Here is a 19,905-nt window from a genome sequence, read left to right on the forward strand (position 1 = left end):
TGCAGCCGTCATTGTTGTTTGGCGGGCCCGGGCTGGGGATTCGAACCCACCACCTTAGGTGTATGTGGCTGGTGCCTTAGCCGCTTGAGCCACGGGCGCCGAGCCGGAGTTAGAATTTTCTTAGGTACCATGGTGGGGGGAATGCAGAGATAAATAAAACTTGGTCCCAGGAGTGCACGGCTCAGCAGTGAAGACAAACGTGTGCACACAAGTCCTTCAATTGGAGGCAAAAGGGTAAACACAGGATTGCGGCTCGGTTCCCAGAGACACCACGCGGAGGTAGCCTGGAACGTCACCGAGGTTTTTCACATGAGTTGGGTTTTGAATGAGGTTTACAACTGCTGGAGTAGAACGTTTTGTTTAAGGCACTAGCCAGGGTCAAGAGGCTCTGGAAGTGGGCGGAGTGGAGTAAGGAACGGTGGTGATTTGGCTGGAGCGACTCCCTAAGCGACGCAGTGGGGCGTAGATGGGTGTCTTCTTAATAACTAGGCTGGGACCTGGCCAAGGGCAGCCGAGCTGAGACTTTATTCTGCATGTCTGTGCTTTGACTTAAGCATCTACCGGGTGTCTTAAAAGAAAAAAAAATTCTCCTCTTTCCTGAACAGAGTTTTAGCAACTGGGGGCTGGGACCATCTCCTCCAGTCAACGTGGAAGTTACAGGTCTGCAAAGCGGTCCACGAGCTATTTAAATCTGGCACTTGGGGAACCAGAAAAGGAAACGTGTGAGAGGCGGGGAGGAGGACCCACTTAACGACCACCTCTACCTCCAAACGGCAGGGGCCCTGGCGGGACAGCCCGCTGGGCAGACGGGGATCGGCGCCTGCACCCGGCGGAGCGCGGAGCCCCAACCGGCGGGCTGGGGGAGAGCGAGCGAGGGAGCGAGGGAGCGAGGGAGGGAGGGAGGGAGGGAGGGAGGAAGCGCGAGAGGGAGGGAGGAAGAAAGGGAGGGAGGCGGCGTCATGTGATCCGCTTCCCTGCTCCTTTAAGCGTCCACAGGCGGCGGAGCGGCCACAATCACAGCTCCGGGCACTGGGGGAGCCCGAGCCTGCCGCGGGCGCCTTCCGTGCGGGTCCCATCGCCGCTGCGCTCCGCACCCCTGAAGTTTTGCAGCGCCCAGAAGGAAAGCGAGCCAGGGAGGCGGGAGTGAGAGCGGGGAGGGAGCCAAAATCACACGCTCAAACATTTATTTCAAGGCGAAAAGAAAAAGAGGGGGGGCGCAAAAATGGCTGGGGCAATTATAGAGAACATGAGCACCAGGAAGCTGTGCGTCGTCGGTGGGATCCTGCTGGCATTCCAGGTCGTCGCCTTCCTGGTGGGAGGCTTGATCGGTGAGTGCGGGCGCCGCAAACTTTCCCCGCTCCTCCGGCCCTTCCCTCTCCGCCTCCGGGGCTACTTGTTACAGTATCGCTGTCTCGCCTCTATGATCTAATTAGTCCGCCTATTGTGCCGGAGAAAGCAGAGCTCCATGGGGCTCCGTGGGGCACCATCCAGTCTAGTGGCGGAGAGAAAAGGAGGGGAAAAGTTTTGGCCTAGTTTCAGTATCCACTTGAAACGCAGGCGGGGGTGGCGGGGGGGACCCCGAGCATGGCGACAGGCCGCGCGGGGCCGCAAAGTTGACTGCTCGCCCCCTCCTCTTCCCGCGTCGCCCCCCTTTTCCTCCCTGCTCTCTCCCAGTCAGCTCCGGGAGGGGAACGTACCGACTTTATTACGAACAACAGAAGAGTCGGGGAACTGCGCCGGACGCAACCCGGAGCTCTGGGGCGAGGCTGTGATTGCCGCCCCTGTAAATGATTCGGTCGTCTCGGCCCAGGGGCCGCATTTGGGGTCCCGACCTCCTCGCCCTCCGCTCGCTGGCCGCGCGCCCACCCCGCCCTGGGCCGCGGACGGGTCGGAGCTGCGGGGCCGGAGCTGCGTCCGGGCGAGGCGCGGCGGGAGCCGGTGCGGGGCTGGCGCCGCGGGAAGTTGGAGAGGCTGAGGGAAAAGCTGCCGCGAGAGGTGTGGGTCTTGGCCTCCTGCCCGCCGGGAGTCTCCCCTCCCCCACTTGTTAGAGCCCCCGTCCCCCACTCCCTCCACGGCCCCCGCCGGTGACAGCTCCCGGGCCACCCGGCGACGGCAGCTGCCCTGGGGACCTCCCCTGGCGTGCACCCCGGGGACCCTCGGACAGGCTTCCCGGCGAAGAAGACCATCTCGCCTAACGTCCACTCGGAAACCGCCGTCCTCTCGCTCACTCTGCGTCCCATCCATCCCCCGCCTCTCCGCACACTTGCGCCCCCACCCCCTCGGGACATCCCGACGCAAACTTCTGCGCCAACTTTGCAGCGGCGCGGACCCGAGGTGCGGCTTCCTTACTTGGAGGCTTTGTTAAACTTTGCGGGACGTACAGAGTTCACGCAGGGGGCTTCCCCCGCGCGCCCCTGTGCGGGACCCCGCGAGGCGTGGGCTGCGGGCCGCGTGGCCGGGAGAGCTGCACCGGCCTCGGCACCCGGAGTCGTGTGCGCGGCGTTCTGTCTCACACTGGGGTTGGATCCGAGCGAGTTAATCAGGGACCCGGGCTGTACGTCACTGTAGCAGCCAAGCTAATTGTTTTGAACAAAGGAGAGTGGGTGAAGCTTCGTGGAGGAGAGGAATCCCGGGGACACTGTGCCTTTCTCTCTCCGTGTAGTGTATCCACGCAGCTGAAAGGCGTTCCGAGTTTTCCAGGCACGAATCCTCCGTTTGGACCAAACAGCTTCATCTACATCTTTTTATTTCTGGAACCCTCAGCCTGAACACGCGCGCACACACAGCCCGGTGTGGCTTTTGTGTCAGGAGCTTCTGTTTGACTCTGTACGGTCTCCATGTTTCCTCGTATTGGATTTTCCAGGCTCTCAATACCTTCTCTGCTGGGAGCTGGAGGCAGCCTTCCCTGCGCCCTCGCGGTGATTATGCAGCGGTTACAATTACATCTCTTGTCTGCCTTGATGAGCAGTTGTACTTAGATGCCATTGGATCTTGTGTGATTTCAGTGGCAGACCATAATTAAAATTTCTTGCACCTTGTGCTTTCAGAATTAAATTGGCCTATTATCCCTGTCTGACCTTCATCCTCTTTGAGGTTTCTGCACAAGCAGAGAACCATTATACATCGTTCCCTGGCGTTGGTTGGTGTGTTTCTTTTTCTTTTTCTAAAGCTGGTCTCCTGGCCTTGAAGAGCCCCATTATTCCTGTCGTAGGTTTCCTAGGGCACTTCTGGAACTACTGAGGACAAGGTCTGAGGGCTCGGAGTGGCTGCTGGATGTGAGAGCTACTGGAGAGTCATGACAGTTGTCTGTTCAAAGCAGGGTCTGTCTGGAAAGTGGTGCCCAGGGTGGTTTTGCCCAGAGGATTTGGTGAGTGACTAGACCTGACAGCAACCTCACCAAGTCAGTGTCAGGTGCTGACTGCAACTAGAGACACCTCAGTTAATAAACTGCTTTAGTTCCAGCTGTCCTTGAAAAAGAAGAATATCTACATAGAACACTCTTCTTGGGAGAGACTGCTGTACATTTGGTGTTCAGCTCTCCTCCTCGGTCAGTGGCAAAGGCTGCGTCCTCAGCTGTGGTCTCAAGACTGAGCAGATGAGATCCCACCCACGCAGACCAGTGCCTTTGAAGGTCATTTTTTCCCCTTAAATAAATCTAAGAATTCGGGTATGCTATAAGATGCAAACATGGGAAATAAATACCAAGGTATTTATAAACAGAAAAACAGAGTGAAAAACTGAGGAAAGCACAGAACTTCAACAAGGGGGGCCAGTGGAATAAGCAGCTGAAAACAGATTGTAGGCTGGAATGTCAAAGTACAGTTCAGAAACCACCTCCTGCGCGCGTACACACACACACACACACACACACACACACACACACGCCCCCAGTGAGAACTCCACTGTTCAGGGAGTGCACTGCTGCTTAACAAGTCGGTGTCCTGGGGGTGAAGCCTGGCTTTACTAGGGTCTAATGCACCTGTAGTAGCCCAAGTGAGGAGAGGAGTGTTTGCTTGTACCGGCCGTGATGTATGTTTGCTTTTGATCACTGTTTTCTCTGATGAAGCATGGCAACTTAGAAAAGGGAGAATCTAAATGGCCAATCTCCTTATTGTAAAGGTGTCAGTACACACACACACATCCCACAAAGACAAACAACCACCGCACCCAAACAGTAATGACAAAGCATAGCCCCAAAGTGACCCGGCAAGTCAGCTAAACTGACAGGCTCAAGGTTTCTCATTGGTAGACAGATGAGTTCAAGGTCATTTTCACTTCTACAATTGTCTGACTCTTAGTATTTCGAGAGTTTCATAGGACATTTAGACTGGCATTGGGTCGTAGCCTTCTAGAACTGAAGGAGAAACTTAAACATTAGCTATAAAAGGAAGTAGGGATTATGTTTTGGTTTGACAGCTTAAATACTCACCTGCTCTAATGTCTTTCTTTACTAAAAAAAAAAAAATTGTTTTTTTTACTTATACTGCTAAACCTTTAATAGGATTTTGCAAACAGGCTTTGAAAGCAATGCCTTATATGAAAGTAGAACTTGGGGCATTTATAAAGTCACTGATTTATATCATGCTTTTGTAAAAACTTTGTTTTCTTATGTATTCAGAAACCTTATAAGTGGCTAGTATTTAGAATTTATTTCAAAAAATGTAAGAATCCCTGAAGGAAATGAAAATATTTCTAAAGATATGACTTAATCTTAATCCTCCTTAAAAATAAGCCTGCAGAAAATTTAAAAAATAATTTTCCTTTGATTTCATGTTTGGTGAATTTAGTTCATGGACAGACAACTGTGGGGGCGGTGGGAAGGAAGATGAAGGAGGCTGACCTTGAAATGAGTGCAACGGACTAAAGATCATGAACTTGAATCTCTAGCCCATTATGTGCAATTTGCTCAGCTTCAAATTAGTCATGTCTGGGGAATAGAATGGTTGAAAAAGCAGGGCACTGTTCCTACCTGTCCTAAAACTGATAAGAGTGGGGAGATAAGGACAGGGTGAATAGAAAATTGTTACAATGTCTTAAGTGTACCCATAAATGAGAATGTTTTAAACTTAGAGTCTAAATGAATACCAGCAAATCTTTAGGAAGATTATTATCTTTAGGAAGAATCACTGTTTCTTTCAAAAGGTAACTTATGTGAGTGGCCTGTATTGGTTTTCAGTGAAGAGAATAGAATTTATACTGAATAAGCCACACAGCCAGGGAAGATGATCTTTCCAGGTTGTCCTTGGCTCTGTCTCCTTGCAGTGTGCCGCTCACACACTTGTGCTGTTACCGTGTAAGTGGGAACCATGGATGGTCTCGATCGTGGCCCATTCACGTGAACTTCTGTTCTGCTACTCTCATTTATGTGGAAGTCATAGAATTTGAAGACACTGTATAAAATTACAGATATGCAGACTCTCTATATGTGCTTGCTCCCTAGTATATTAGATTTTAAGCTTGTTACATTTATAGTTATATATATATATATTTTTTTTTTTTTTTTTTTTTTTTGAGACAGAGCCTCAAGCTGTCCCCCTGGGTAGAGTGCCATGGCATTACAGCTCACAGCAACCTCCAACTCCTGGGCTCAAGCGAGTCTCCTGCCTCCGCCTCCCAAGTAGCTGGGACCACAGGCGCCCGCCACAACGCCCGGCTATTTTTTGGTTGCAGCCGTCATTGTTGTTTGGCGGGTCCGGGCTGGGGATTCGAACCCGCCACCTTAGGTGTACGTGGCTGGCGCCCTAGCCGGTTGAGCCATAGGCGCCGAGCCTATAGTTATATTTTTACATATTAACGATGCAGTAGTTGTAATCTTGCAGTATTTGGGTACCTGGCAAGAATTTTTTTTTTTTTTTTAAGACAGAGTCTCAGTTGCCTTGGGTAGAGTGCCATGGCATCACAGCTTACAGCAACCTTAAACTCTTGGGCTCAAGTGAGCCTCTGGCTTCAGCCTCCTGAGTAGCTGGAACTACAGGCACCCACCATGACGCCCAGCTAGTTTTAGCAGAGACAAGGTCTCATTCTTGCTTAGGCTGGTCTCAAACTCCAGAGCTCTGGCAACCCATTGGCTTCAGCCTCCCGGAGTGCTTATGCTAACAGTCTCACAATGCTCTTTCATCTGAGTGCCCCTTGTCACGCAGCCCATATGGCCCCCACTGGAACTTTCTCTTTCCGTATAAAAGTGAGAAACTTTCTTTGAGATGATAGTGTTTTGTGTGGCATTGTAAGATTTTCAAGTTTCCTGACTACAACCCAGATCTAGACTCAAAGCCCTCCTTGTCTGGTTGACATTTTACACTAATCTGGCCTTTAAAATATTTCAAATACCCATATAGACGAGGAGAGAGTCTTACCTTATCTCTGTCATGAAGGTGTTTCTATGGAGATTGAGAATTTGTAATTTGTTGAAATTGTATAAAGTCCTTAGCTTAAAGCTTGTGTGTGCCACTTGCCTAATTTCCAAAGTATTAGGGCCTGCTCTATGCTCGGGATGGGGTCACATGCCATGGGGGTTAGTGACGAGGGACCAGAAGCTGAGTGAGCCAGGGGAGCCCTGGGCAGAAGGAGCCCTCTCCATCCAGGGCTACCAGGGAAAGATTTCCTAGGATGAGTTTATTGGAACTGTGAGAACGTGTGACATTAGAAGCCCTGCTAATTATACTATCAAATAATTATGTGAATCTTTCATCTTGAAATAAATACACAGTATTAATAAAGTAATGTCAATAATATTTCACATGTATTGAACGTACACAGTGTGCCGGAATTTGTCTCATTTAATCCACACAAAGCTTGCCATGTTGGTACTTTTCTGTAGCCGTTTTACATGCGAGGAAACTGAGGTGCAGAAAGAGTCAGGGTCAGAGCTGAGAGTGGACTCCAGTCACTCTGAAGGAAGAGCCAGAATTATTGACCATTGGTGGTCCTGCCACCTGTCCCCAACCTTGATCTGAGGTCTGAGTACAAAATGGTTCGAGAGCAGAAAGATGTGATGAAGATGCGTGAAATGAACTTCTCATTTTTAATCATTGGGTAACATTTCAAAGGGAAACATATCAAATATGATCAATGAAACCGTTTCTTGCCAAGGAGGGGGCACGTTTTGAGAAGTCTGCCTATGCTGGTCCAACCAATTTCTTACAAGTTCTAACCAGTCCTCGTAATTGTCTGAATCATCCAATTGTCTGAGCAGCCAAGTTAATTAACCCTCAAGTACTTGAGATTCTGCTACTTGCAGGAAGATCACTCAATTTTATTTTCTCTAGCTAGTGGTTTGTGACTTAAAGCATTCCATACTTAGCTAGTTAACAAGAAGTCTGGACTTTTTCAAGGAAAGAGGAGAGAAGGAATCAGCTGAGGTTGGAGAGAAGTTTAGAGGGTGTGGGTTGCCAGTGAAGGTGGAGCAGTTGAAAGAAGAGCCAGCCACTTATTGAAAATTGAAAATTGCCTTCCCCAAAGGATAATTTTTGTTTCTATGTACACCCATGCATAATAATGAAGGCATTCTGAACCGGAGGCTCCCACAGATGGCCATCCTGGCAGGGTGAAGAGGTACATTTTGTTCTTTGAAAAATATGCCGGTAGATTTCCTCTGTCGAAAGGTTTGCATCTTCGATTTTGATAGATTTTAAAGATGAGGGGACACAGGCGTATCAAGTCACGGCACGATGGCATCTGTTTCATTTCTGTCCTTATCCTCTGAGGGCTTGTGATGGGCCCTGACGAATGTCCCTCTGTGCACAGTTGCCAGAGAAAGTGCCCAGATGGGGGTGACAGTGGAGAGGGGGGAGCTTGAGGCGATCACATGTTTTCTGACTTTTACTATCACCTGTCCCCCAGTACCTTCCATCCCTAATCAATTCTGGAGGGGAGCAAAAACTATAATGATGTTAGAAGACTGTGGGAAGCATTTCACGTACACTGATTCACTTAAGCCTTATAACAGCCCAGAGATACTTTCTCCAATTTTCAGAGGAGTCTGAGGCTCACTTGAGGAACTTTTCTGGGGTTGCAGAGATAGTACAGCGGAGAGAGGGCTGAGACTCGGCCTGTGGTCCTTGATGGAACCCGAAGCCACACTCTGAAGCCTAATGCCCACTCCTCCCATCATCCTTTCCATTTCTGTGGGAAACAAAGGGGCAAGTGTGATGAAACTGATTCTGCACAGATTCAAGAGAAGATGAAAGCACAGTCTCCCCCTTTCCTGTTCACATCCCTTCAGCAAACCACAGACTCCCCTCACTGCACGGTTACCAATCACTGACCTCGTTATTCCCTACACAAACGATCCCAACTCCTAAGGCCTAAGCACCCCTTACACACATCAGCCATTGTAAATGCTGACTGCTTGTGGGCCATGCTGGGAGGGCTGAACCTGAGAAAACTGCGTGCCAACCTCCCCGCAGAGAAATCAGTACACACAGCAAAGGGCGCCTGAGAGTTGTAATAGAAAACTTGTCGGCTCGGCGCCTATAGCTCAACCGGCTAAGGCGCCAGCCACGTACACCTAAGGTGGTGGGTTCGAATCCCGAGCCCGGATCCGCCAAACAACAATAATGGCTGCAACCAAAAAATAGCTGGGCGTTGTGGCGGGCGCCTGTGGTCCCAGCTACTTGGGAGGCGGAGGCAGGAGACTCGCTTGAGCCCAGGAGTTGGAGGTTGCTGTGAGCTGTAATGCCACGGCACTCTGCCCAGGGGGACAGCTTGAGGCTCTGTCTCAAAAAAAAAGAAAACTTGTCAAAACGACAGGCCCATGGATGCCCCTGGGTTTGGTGTGCACAGTACACCCTAAAAACAGCTGTTGAGGAAATGGGATAGCAACACGGATGTGGAAGGGGAGAGGGATAGAAGCTCAGGGAAGGAGAACCAAGGCCTTTGTCAATACAGGAACCTACTTCTGGGAGACACAGCTTGTGCCCCGATTTCCAAAACCTACTTTCGGTGGTACCTGCTCCCTCCAAACTGAGCCAGCAGTTCTGTCTGCTATGCCTGTTTAAGTCCTGGGCCGTCAAGTCCAGTTTTCTGCTCCCGCTCCCACTTTCTTGCCTCATTCTCATAATATCCCCTGGCAGAGGAGTGTTCTTTCTCTACTGGCCCACGGGAATTACAGGGCCTTCTTAAACTTGCTTAGTTCCCTGGGTTAACTCAGAGGCTTTATCCACACATACACATGTCCAAGAAAGCAGATGTGTAATAATTAAAAGGCCAAGTTATTACATTTGTTTAGGCAAGGTATTATGATTTTTCTTTAGAAAGGGTGAAATCAGTTTGTAAATGCTTGAATTAGTGTTTCTCAAACCCCAGATTAATAAGGCCAAGCTCATGCAATTTGGTTGGGGGCCAGTTCACTGGTGCTTTGGTCCTGGCTGACCCTTTCCCAAGAGAGAGCTTCTAGCCTCCAAGAAGCATCACATAGTGGAGAGAAATTTGTCCAGGACACTGCAGAAAATCTATGGTCTCAGCAATCCCAAGGAAGTCAGGAGATCTCCTTGACTCCCTCCCTTGGCTGTGACGTAGAGCAGAGCTCTCCTTCCTCCTGGAGATCCGTGCAAGGATTTTTTATTTTTTTATTTTTATTTTTATTTTTATTTTTTTTTTGAGATAGAGCCTCAAGCTGTCCCCCTGGGTAGAGTGCTATGGCATCACAGCTCACAGCAACCTCCAACTCCTGGGCTCAAGCGAGTCTCCTGCCTCAGCCTCCCAAGTAGCTGGGACCACAGGCACCCGCCACAAGGCTCGGCTATTTTTTGGTTGCAGCCGTTGTTGTTGTTGTTTGGTGGGCCCAGGCTGGGGATTCGAACCCGCCACCTTAGGTGTATGTGGCTGGCGCCTTAGCCACTTGAGCCACAGGCGCCAAGCCCCGTGCAAGGATTAAATCTATTGTCCTGAGGACCTGTCACTGTTGGAGTGTCTCATGGAACCAGGCCTCTCAGAGGTGTGATTTCCAAAGGGCTTTTCCCCTGAAACCGTCTGCTTGACCCCAAATCCGTCTCTCCTGCTTTTCTTTGTCTGTCCCTCTCTGTTCTTAGATCTGGGGAAACTTAAACATGACCTTGGTTATTATCCATTCTCTCCTTTCCCTGAAGCACCCCCACCTTGCCAAACACCACCAGCTTCATGGATCTGTCTGGGGCTCAGAAGGTGGGAATGAATGGAAGCATTATTTGGTTAAAGTTCAGGGAGGTCGCCCTGCTTTGTAGGATTAACACCTGTGTTATACCGAATGTCTCTTAATGAGCCAAAAAGGGAGGCATTGATATTGTTGCTAAAACTGGTGAGTGAGAAGCGATCCGGGGCCTCCTCCTAGCCTGCACCTGTCACTCCTGAGACAAGCCATCCGGCTTTTACTTGATCTACCTATTACTTTGCTTTACATGGAATTTTAACAGAGCTTGGTTACACCATTTTCTAAGTCTGTACTTTTATGTTGGGATGATTTGCCACAGAAACTCATTGTAGGAGTGTGGTAACATAGGACAAAGAGAGGGACAAAATAAATCATTAAAAGTCTGTGTCCAGAGGGAGGGTGTCCAGAGTCTGGCAAATCATTTCACATCTCTGTGCCACACCCCCTCCCCCTGGGTGACATCAGTGCATTACAGGCCAGCAGGATAATGGATTCCACTCTAGAGCTGTGTGTTTTGGTGACTTTCCATGCGTGTAGCTATTTGAATTCACTGTGCCTGTACACTTGGGTGGTGTTTGGCCTGATGGAAGCTGAGGACTTGTTGGTTTTAAGTTTTAACAATAGGCCATAGGCCAGCGTGGTGGCTCATACCTGTAATCCCAGCACTCTGGGAGGCTGAGGTGGGTGGATTGCTTGAGCCCAGGAGTTTGAGGTTGCTGTGAGCTATGACACCAGGGCAGTCATCCCAGGACCACAGAGCGAGACTCTGTCTCAAAAAAAAAGTTGTAACGATAAAAGTCCTACCTTATTCTAGAAGGAACTCGAATCCCAGGAACGGGAAGTAACTGAGTTCATGGAATCAGAGGCTGAGCCATGCTTGGATGTGGGCCCCTAGGCCCGTCCGTGCTCTGAGGATGATACATCCTTCGGTTATTAGCAGGAAGATCTTCTGATTTCCGTGTGAGGCCATCAGAGAGTTAATGTGCAGAAGACTCCCAATGTGTGCTGACAGCTTGGCTGGCTTTTCTGCTACTCGAAAATAAAGGAGCAATGACATTGCTGTCCCTGTCTCTGTGCACCCCATACCCTGGCTACCCTCGCGTGGAGGGCCGGCTCTGCAGAGCTGGACTACTGCTCGGTGTGATCTTAAACAACACCACAGAATTTTAAAAAGCAGCCGCATTCCTTCCTGCTTCCTCTGAGAGGGTGTGGCTGGTTCCCTTGCTCCTGCTCGGGAAATGCAAATTTAAAACTCCTTAAAAATAAAACAAAAACACCCAAACCACAAAGTACGGTCATTCCTTACTGATACCAAAGCATAGTCCCTGTGTCTAGTTCCAAGACTTTATCAGTCTGCCGCTTCCTTGACTAAAAAAAAAAATCAAACTGTGACTAACTTTCATGCTTTTGAAGGATGTTTGTGACAGTCATAATTCTGAGATTGTAGTGAGCTTGGGAGAAAGTCACATAGCCCTGTATTTTTTGGTCTGATGTACACACAAAAGAAGCAATGAAATTCCTCAAGCAGAAAATCCCTACTGCCCAAGTGAGGCTGAAAACGTGGAGGGCCCCAGCCTTTGTGACGGACATATTTCTGGAATTCAAGAGGTGGAAGGATTATACTGTAAATCAGTGGTTCTCAACCTTCCTAATGCCATGACCCATTAACCCGCAGGTTGAGAACCGCTGCTGTACATTCTTCCTGCCCTGCCTGTCTTTTTTGCTGGAAGTGAGTGAACTCAGAAAGCATTGTTTCCTACTTCATCTAATTTAGCCAAAATTAATCTTGACTTTTAAGTCTCAGTTTTACATGCTTGCCTTTGGGGGAATCACAACCCCAAAGTGGGGTTCCCTGTCACTATTGGGTCCAGCCCTCTCTCAGGGCAGGTGGGTCTCTTTTGCAGTTCTGTTCCTTTTCGTCTGGTCCTTAGATATTTCCTCTGCTCTTATTTATGTTGTAACTCATCCCACATTCCTTTCTTTGCTTGGACTAGTTCTGGCTTGTGGGAACCAGTTTCCTACTTCAGTCCCCTGCATGCCTGAGCTGAGGGAAATTGTAGATAAGGTTTCTACAGAGGCTTTGAAAAGATTGCACCACCTCGGGCCTTGCCGTCTTGTCTCTCCCCAGAAAGAATCAGCTTCTTCAGAATGGCGTGGGGAGGAGGGTGACAGGCAGCTATGGGACCTTAGCCATCTTTTTACTCACCCCTCTTTGCGATTTTACAGAATGTGCAGGTCTGTGAACATGCCACTCTTTGAACATGTCCCAACATCACAAAGCTGTACTCTGTGAGAACGTGGTGTTTCTGGGTAACAGTTGATTAAAAGAGGAAAAAGAAAAAAAAACAGGGTAATTTGTAGACACTCAAGCTTTTTAAACTAGAAGGGCATTAAGGTCATCTTTTTTTTTTTTTTTTGGTATAGGATCTTTAGACATTTCCATTTTTTTAAAAGTCATCCTTGTGTGTTTGTTTCTTTTTAACTGATAGCAGAATTTCTTCATTACCTTCCTTCCCTCCCCTCTACCTACTTCTTTAGAAAGAGGAAGAAGGAAAACGCAGTTTCGCAGAAGGATGAGCAGTAAGTTTGGGATTTTAGCAAAGTCAGGATTAGCTTATCAATGAGTCAGGAGCATATCTGTGTTGGGACTTTGGTGGGGTACTTGTACCAGCCCTGTCAATGGAGGTCATTAGCTCTTCCCACTAAGGAGAACCGTCACAGTAATTTAGGAGGTTACCTGTGGCCGATGTAGGCTTATTTATTCTAAGATTCCTGGGAAATAGTTGCTTTCCCAAGCAACAGGGTTTTGGATCAAGGTTTTCCATAGAATGGTTTCTGCTTAGTGGGAAACTTAATCCTTGAGAAACTTGATCCTCCCATTCAAAGTGATCAGATTCCAGCTGTTGGAATGTGGTTTTATGGTTGATCTGTGGCAGTGATCTGATTGATCTGTGTGTTATCAAACTTGCTTTATAACCTAGATTAACTGTTTACATGCGGGAGTCTGTTTCCTCATCCACAGATTTACTCTTTCAGTCAGGTTGTGGGATTTAAGTGACAGAAGGTGAGGGACATGCTTCACGGGCGCCTGCACATGGGTGTTAGGCCACTCAGTATATGTGGGTCCATTACAAAAGTTTCCAGATCCACAAAAATCAAGAAACCTAAAAATCTGCGCTGACACAGCAAATGAAGCCCCTCCCAGCAACACGGCAGGTGGAACAAGGTGAAGGTCGCCTGCCTGGTGACTCAGAAAGGACACTGACCTCTGTGTTGCCTGGAAGTGAATAATGGACCATAACTCAGTCTGTCTCAAAACTTTCCTAGTTACCCACGTATGTGAGCCATTTCCCTGAATCAGAGGCTGCCAGTTAACTTCTGAAGTTTGTTTGTTTGGTTTGGAGTCTTCCTGTGTCTCGTTTGGCTAATGGCAGCTTCTTTCTGCCTCTTAATGGATAGGATAAAATTAGCGGCCAGCAGCCCTGCCCAGACTCCTGTTAGGCACAGTCTATACAGCAGGCCTAGAAGCGTGTCGTTCACATCCTTGATAAAGTAGAGTGTGCAATTTATTGTTTGGCTCAGTTGGTAGTAGTTCCATACTAAGGTTTAGCTTGAATCTTAAATTTTTGCTTTTTAAAATTCTAAGCCATATTCACGGCGCTTTAGAGCATAGAACGCCCAGGTAGCAAAGCTCTTAAATGGACGCTCCTCACGGTGTGGGATGTCTGAGATCTTTGCTTGCTGTAAACTGAGTCCCAGTTCTTCTGTTTTACATCATAAAATTGAAGTCACCATCCACTGGGGACATGTTTTGCTTCTAGATGTAACATAAATGACAAAGACTTTTGAAAGTCAAACATTGAGGGAGAAAATGCTGATCTTTTCCTGATAAAATATTAATTACTTCTGAAACATTAGTTAGAATGTAGTGCTGTATTACAAGGAATCGTAAATGAAAAAGTGATGATTAAAATGTAACCTCTGGTCTGATTTGTTCATCTTTGTGGCTGTTACCATAGGTACCCAACGATATTTGCTGACGAAGTGAGTAAATGAATTTTGGACCTATTGTAGAGGTCCCTAAAACGCTTCAACTTTAAGGTCTGGTCTAAATTTTTAACATTATATTCCAGGCTGTTCTTTTGTTGTTTAAATGAGGAGAGGGTTTTTATTATTCACTTGAACACAAAAGACTGCGTGCCTTCCTATTACTAGTACGCACACTCACATTTAGAAAAGTGAACAATTTTTGAGGTTGGAAAGGGAATTTCTCCAATTATACTGTGGAAACTAAAGTTCAGTCAAGGCGAAGAGGGAAAGATTTGAGCTGGGCTCCCTGACCATTAGTGGAGCGTTTGATCACCTGTCTGTGTTACATTGATGGTTACTGTATCTGATCTCTGAAGATTTTGGTCTCTTCGTGGCCTCACAGGCAGGGGATTGACTGTGGCTTGCTGTCCCTTCTGCTCCATGAAGTTTAGGGAAAGAAGGGCACATACAGCCGTGTGCATTTCCAAACTTTGACTATCCAAATGGAAACGTTGAATAATAAGTGAAAATTTTATGAACTACTGTCTTTAAAAAAATAACTGTGTTTTTTCCTGCTCTATGAGGGTTATTTTGAAGGGGCTTCTTTTAGAAAATCAGATAGTATGCTTAATTTTCTGTAAATGTTTAAGGATAGAAAACTCATCATTCAAAGTCTCCCTTCGAAGAATTCTGCAGATTTATTTACAGTCGTTCTTAGAGACCAAGAATGCATGGGATGTCAGCTTTTATAAATGCCCTTGACAGGAAAACATAATTTATGCAAATAACTACCTCTGCATTCCATTGCTCTTAGCCTGTGGATCTGTGGGTGGGAGTGAATTCATCCACAGGCCCCTCCAGGTTTCAGAGTGAGCTGACACAACTGTGCCAAACATCTGCCTTCCACAGAAAGGGACAGCAGACAGGGACCCGGCCTGCAGAATGGCGGGTGGAGCCAGGAGAGGTGTGAGCAGGAAAGGGACTAAGGGGTAGGAACCAGACTTAGGAGGAGCCTGTGAGCGCAAAGGGAAGGAAGGGGAGCCAAGAAAAAGAACACACAGCTGGACTTGGAATATTTATTTATTTATTTATTTAGGGACAGAGTCTCACTCTGTTGCCCTGTGTAGAGTGCTGTGTTGTCACAGCTCACAGCAACCCCAAACTCAGGGGCTCAAGTGATCCTCCTACCTCGGCCTCCCTGAGTTGCTGGGACACAGGCTCCCACCACAACACCTGGCTAGCTTTTTTTCCTATTTTAGTAGAGATAAGGTCTCGCTCTTGCTCAAGCTGGTCTCGAACTGCCGAGCTCAAACAATGGAACTGCCTTGGCCTCCTAGAGTGCTGGGATTATGGGTGTGAGCCACCGCGGCCAGCCTGGACTTTGAATTTTCTTAGGTCTTCCATGGAGGGCTAGGGGTGTGGAGGGTGGAGTGTAGAGCTGGCACGAAGTGAGAGGAGGGGTGGTGGTGCTGGAGAGAAAGCAGAGACTTGAAAGGCCCCAGGAGTTCCTCCTCAGCTGAGTCATCATGTCGTCATGCTCTCCCTCCTTCTAAAATAATGGCACTTGTTTTTCTTTCTTTCTTTTTACTCTGGACCCGTCTCTGCTCTGCAGACTGGATATGTCCCCACTGGGAATGGGAACTTGTTACTCTAAATGTACTCCAGAGCTGTGGGGTAGGACTGGGTTCAGGTCGTGGCCCCACCACCTGCCAGGTGCGTGGCCTTGAACGTTTAGCCTCAGAGCCTAAGAGCCTAAGTGTCCTCCTCTCCCAAGTGAGACACTGGAGGGTCCTGGTGCTTTTCTTTGATTTCTTTCTAGCTGATGTGTGAAGAGGCCTCAGTGTAGTGCCTGGCAAGTAGCAAGGACTCCGAACATGACTGGTGCTATTTTATCAGTGAGCTCTTAACCCAGGAATGACTGCTGAGAGGTAGATCACTGGGGTCCTTTGGAGGCTGGTGTACAGGGCGGCCCTGGACCTGGCTGCGCTGGTTCAGAGAGCTGGGGATGGTTCTGGTACTAGAGTCAGGGTTAGAGTGTGAGTTTAAATTTAAAATCTAATGACTAGACACAGGCATTTCTGTCCTCTCCCAAGATTGATTTAAATTTTTGAAACATAATCCAATTATATTAATGGAATTAAAACAAAAAAGAGAAATATTCCTGAAATCCACCATTTTAATACAAAAATTCTATGTTAAATTTTTATTCCTTCGCCTTTTAATGTCTAACTGGGCATTTCTAGTTTTATATAGAAGGAATGTCTAAGCCTACTGAGCAGAGGTCCAGAAGTTTCTTGTTTGGGCTTTTCCTACCGGGGCATGTGGACTTTGAAACTCAGCTGTCTGTCTTTCCGCTCTCTCTTCTGAGATCTTCTCTGATACTTAACTCAAGGTTGCTGTTGAGCCAGTGAACCATGGGAAATTCATTTTCAAAATCTGCTTAATTGCTGTGAGACTTTTAATTTGTTCTGGATGATGGTGCTAATGTCTGGGAACTGGGACGGAAGCCCTCCAAAGTTGTTAATTTAATCAACCGCTGTGCCCTCGCCAAGCCTAATGAAGGGGGGGCAACAAGATCTTGCTCAAAAAAGGGGCAGGGTTCCCCCAACCACCTTGTCGAAGATGAATAAGAGGGGCCCCACGGTTAGGTTGAACACTTGGGGCAATTACCAGGGTGTCAGTCCACATGATCCAGAACCTAGGGCTGCACTTCCCAAAATAATTATGGAATAGGTTTTATGGTGACCCCAGAGCTTAAGGCATGGATTTTGTGTGTGCGTGTTCGCACATGCTAATCTGAAGAGTTCTTTCATCTGTCCGAGGTTCTCTTGAGGCTTTGTCTATAATCTGTACAATCATAAACATCACCCCAGACTATTGATATTCCCATTAACCACTGAAGTTTTCCGTGGCGGGACTGGTGAAAGCTTGCTCTGTCCTCATAATAAATTAGCTTGTTTATTCCTCTTCTGCTGATTTCTATCCTGCTGTTGGTTAGTGTAATGAAGCAGAAACCCATTGTGTGTGTTCATTGGGTAGCGATCCTCTGGCACCAAAGGGGGTAATTGAGTAGAAAGGCGGAATGCTGTTGGTGCATGGGAGAAGTTAACACCACATGAGGTCACCAGGCTTCAAGCTTTAATCAATGTGGACACAATGCAATTGAGATTTTGAAAAGGGTTTGTTTATAGTGTGAGAGTAAGGGTCAGTAGTTAATTTGAAATGCTGTAGGTGTGTTTTCCTTGAACCGAGAAGGTACAGAGCTTGTGTCATAGAGGACTGTAAATACCCCCAAGGGAGGGATGTAATTCGGGGTGGGGATTTAAAAAGGGGCCTGTTCAGGAACTTCAACATACTTAGTGAACCATTGATATTTTGTTTAAACTTTTACCATTTTTTAAAATGAAGAGACTGTGGAAAAGACACTGTATACACAAGCCCGCAGTGCAGAGGCACAGCCCTACCAAGAAACAACTTTGTTTTTAAGCAGTGATTCCTCTGGGAAAATACTTGGGAGTGCTATAAAATATTGCTATTAGGAGTACGGGACACCAATTCTGAAAGAATGTTCATTCTCGGAAGTTTCCATCTGTAGGTTTGTTAAGTGTTGCGGCTGGACTGAGATAACATGGAAACCGTTAACTCTCTCCTTGTCCCGGGCTCCGGTCTGCACCAGGCATATCTGTCTGCTTTCTAGATTATCTTGGACATCTCCCCTCATTATTTAATTACCTAAGTTTCAGCAGGGAGACACACCGTGCTTTGATAATCACTCTTCAGCCAATTTGGCAGTAAAGAGGGCCTGCCCTTTTGCCACAGAGAGACTTTGCAAGCAAATATCTGGAAACACAATCATACAAAAATCTGGAAGTGATCACAGGGAGGAAAAGGTGAAGTCAGCCGGGCCCAAGGCTGTCTGTGAGCTCTCCACTGTGGGGGAGTGTGAGCCGGGTGGTGTGTGGTGTCCCTGGTCCCTCACACTCGTCCCTTGATCCTTCATAACAGTACTTTTGTAGACATCACTTCATCTGATCTTAGCAACCAAACTCTTAAGATAGGCTGGCCCAGCTCCTCCGGGGTGAGTACATTTTAAAGTTACAGAAACGAGATGGAGAGTAAGTGTGTTTCTGGTATGTTTTGTTTGGGAAGGCAGCAGGTTTGTTTGTGGGGGAAGAACTCTGGGGAACTGAAGATGAATTGCTACATGACAAGTTTTGAAGAACAGGCAAGAAAGATAGTTTTTTAAAAAATATATGGAATTATTTGTTATAGAAGCTGCTGTACGCTCACCAGCTGGAGCCCACTTCTTCCGAGCGGTACTCTGCCGCTCCCATACACGGCTTTAGAGGGTCTCTTCGCATGCATGTCCAACCAATTAGCTGTGGCTGTCGGCATCTGGGTCTTTAGACCCTGTGGCAACTCTTAAAGAAGCACTCAGGGAGGACCAGGAGATGAAGGTTCAGCCACTTAGTGGGTCCAGCTGATGGACGATGCCCCCCTCCCCCGGGCTTACTCTTCTGTGGTTTGCCTTTCTGCTTACTTATTAGTAAGTCATGCCAACAATACGCCTTGGAGGGGCCTTTTCAGTAGGGGTATGATAGCCCATAGATTGTCATAATTAAATTACTCAATCTCCTAATGTTAGACATTTATATTTCCAGTTTGGGAACTATTTTAAACAATACCAGGAAAATCTTTCTTATAGTTAAATTCTTACTCATATCCTTAACTGTTTCCTAGCAGCTGCTCTTCAGTGAATTTGTCTCAGATAAGGAGGCATGCCTATTGTAGATCCCATTAAGTTCTGGGGTGCCCACCTCTGTGTGTGGGCTGGAGCTGGCAACACGTCCAGAATATCTCATTCTTCTCACTGACTTTTCTTTGATTAATAGTAAGGGCAAACATCTTTTCATGTGTTCCCTGGCTCTGAGTGTGTGTGACTTGCCTGTTGTTTCTTTCCTCTAATATATTATTTTCAAGTTGGATCATTCCAGCCATACAACTTCCTGGAGAGTAAGGGAAGAGGACCGATGTATTGGGGGAGAGCTGGCGTTCTCTGGCCGCCCAGTGCTCAGACCGTTTGTTTTGGTAAAGTGAGAGTCTGGGTCACTCTCAGCTCGTGGGGCTAAAGGCAGTCTTCACCCCTGGTTCCAGTGACAGGCGTGTGACCAAGCATTAGCCACCAAGGACACAGGGCTCCAGTTATTCTAATCAGTGAACCTGACACTTCCATAGAGGGTGCCTGGAAGAGGTGGCCTATCTTTCTCTGACTGCGCTGAACTCAGAGGATAGAAGCCCAAAATTGCTGGAGTCCTTCCAACGAAGCCTGAGAATGAAGCTAATAAAATATAACGTACACTTTGATGACGGTAGAGAAGTAAGATCTCTTGACATAATTTCATTTCCCAAAGCAGGCACCAGAAGGCCGCTTTCTGGATATTCCTCAGTGCAGCCTCACCAATGGTTTGATTGATTTTATTCTTGCCCACGCACTTTGAGCAAAGTCTCCTGCCTCTTGCAATCAAAAGAGACCGGTACAAAGATCTGTTGGTCGAGGTCGCTGCTGTATGAAGATCGGTTGGTTGAGGTCACTGCTGTATTCCAGATGGTGTATTTGCAGGGTTTGCTTTATTTGCTGGAATAGGTCCTCTGTGGGTCACAATTAAAAAACCAAATCAGGGCTCGGCGCCTATAGCTCAACCGGCTAAGGCGCCAGCCACGTACACCTAAGGTGGCGGGTTCGAATCCCC

General features: G+C 47.5%; 1 protein-coding gene across 4 annotated transcripts in view; it reads left to right on the forward strand.

Moving 5' to 3' along the window:
* The first annotated feature begins 932 nt into the window (after positions 1–932).
* WLS (wntless Wnt ligand secretion mediator) overlaps positions 933–19,905 on the forward strand; it is a 137,522-nt gene continuing 118,549 nt past the window's right edge. For 3 of the 4 annotated variants that reach the window (XM_023509774.1, XM_023509775.1, XM_023509776.1), the window contains exon 1: positions 964–1,328. In XM_023509774.1, the coding sequence (XP_023365542.1) occupies positions 1,223–1,328 (106 nt within the window). In that variant the 5' untranslated portion in view covers positions 964–1,222. Of the gene's footprint in view, positions 1,329–19,905 lie in introns of all 4 variants that reach the window. The other variant, XM_003784229.2, reaches the window with a different exon arrangement.

The sequence above is a fragment of the Otolemur garnettii genome, unplaced genomic scaffold (genome assembly GCF_000181295.1).
Source record: "Otolemur garnettii isolate 467f Iridium unplaced genomic scaffold, OtoGar3 scaffold00010, whole genome shotgun sequence".
Classification (NCBI taxonomy): Eukaryota; Metazoa; Chordata; class Mammalia; order Primates; family Galagidae; genus Otolemur; species Otolemur garnettii.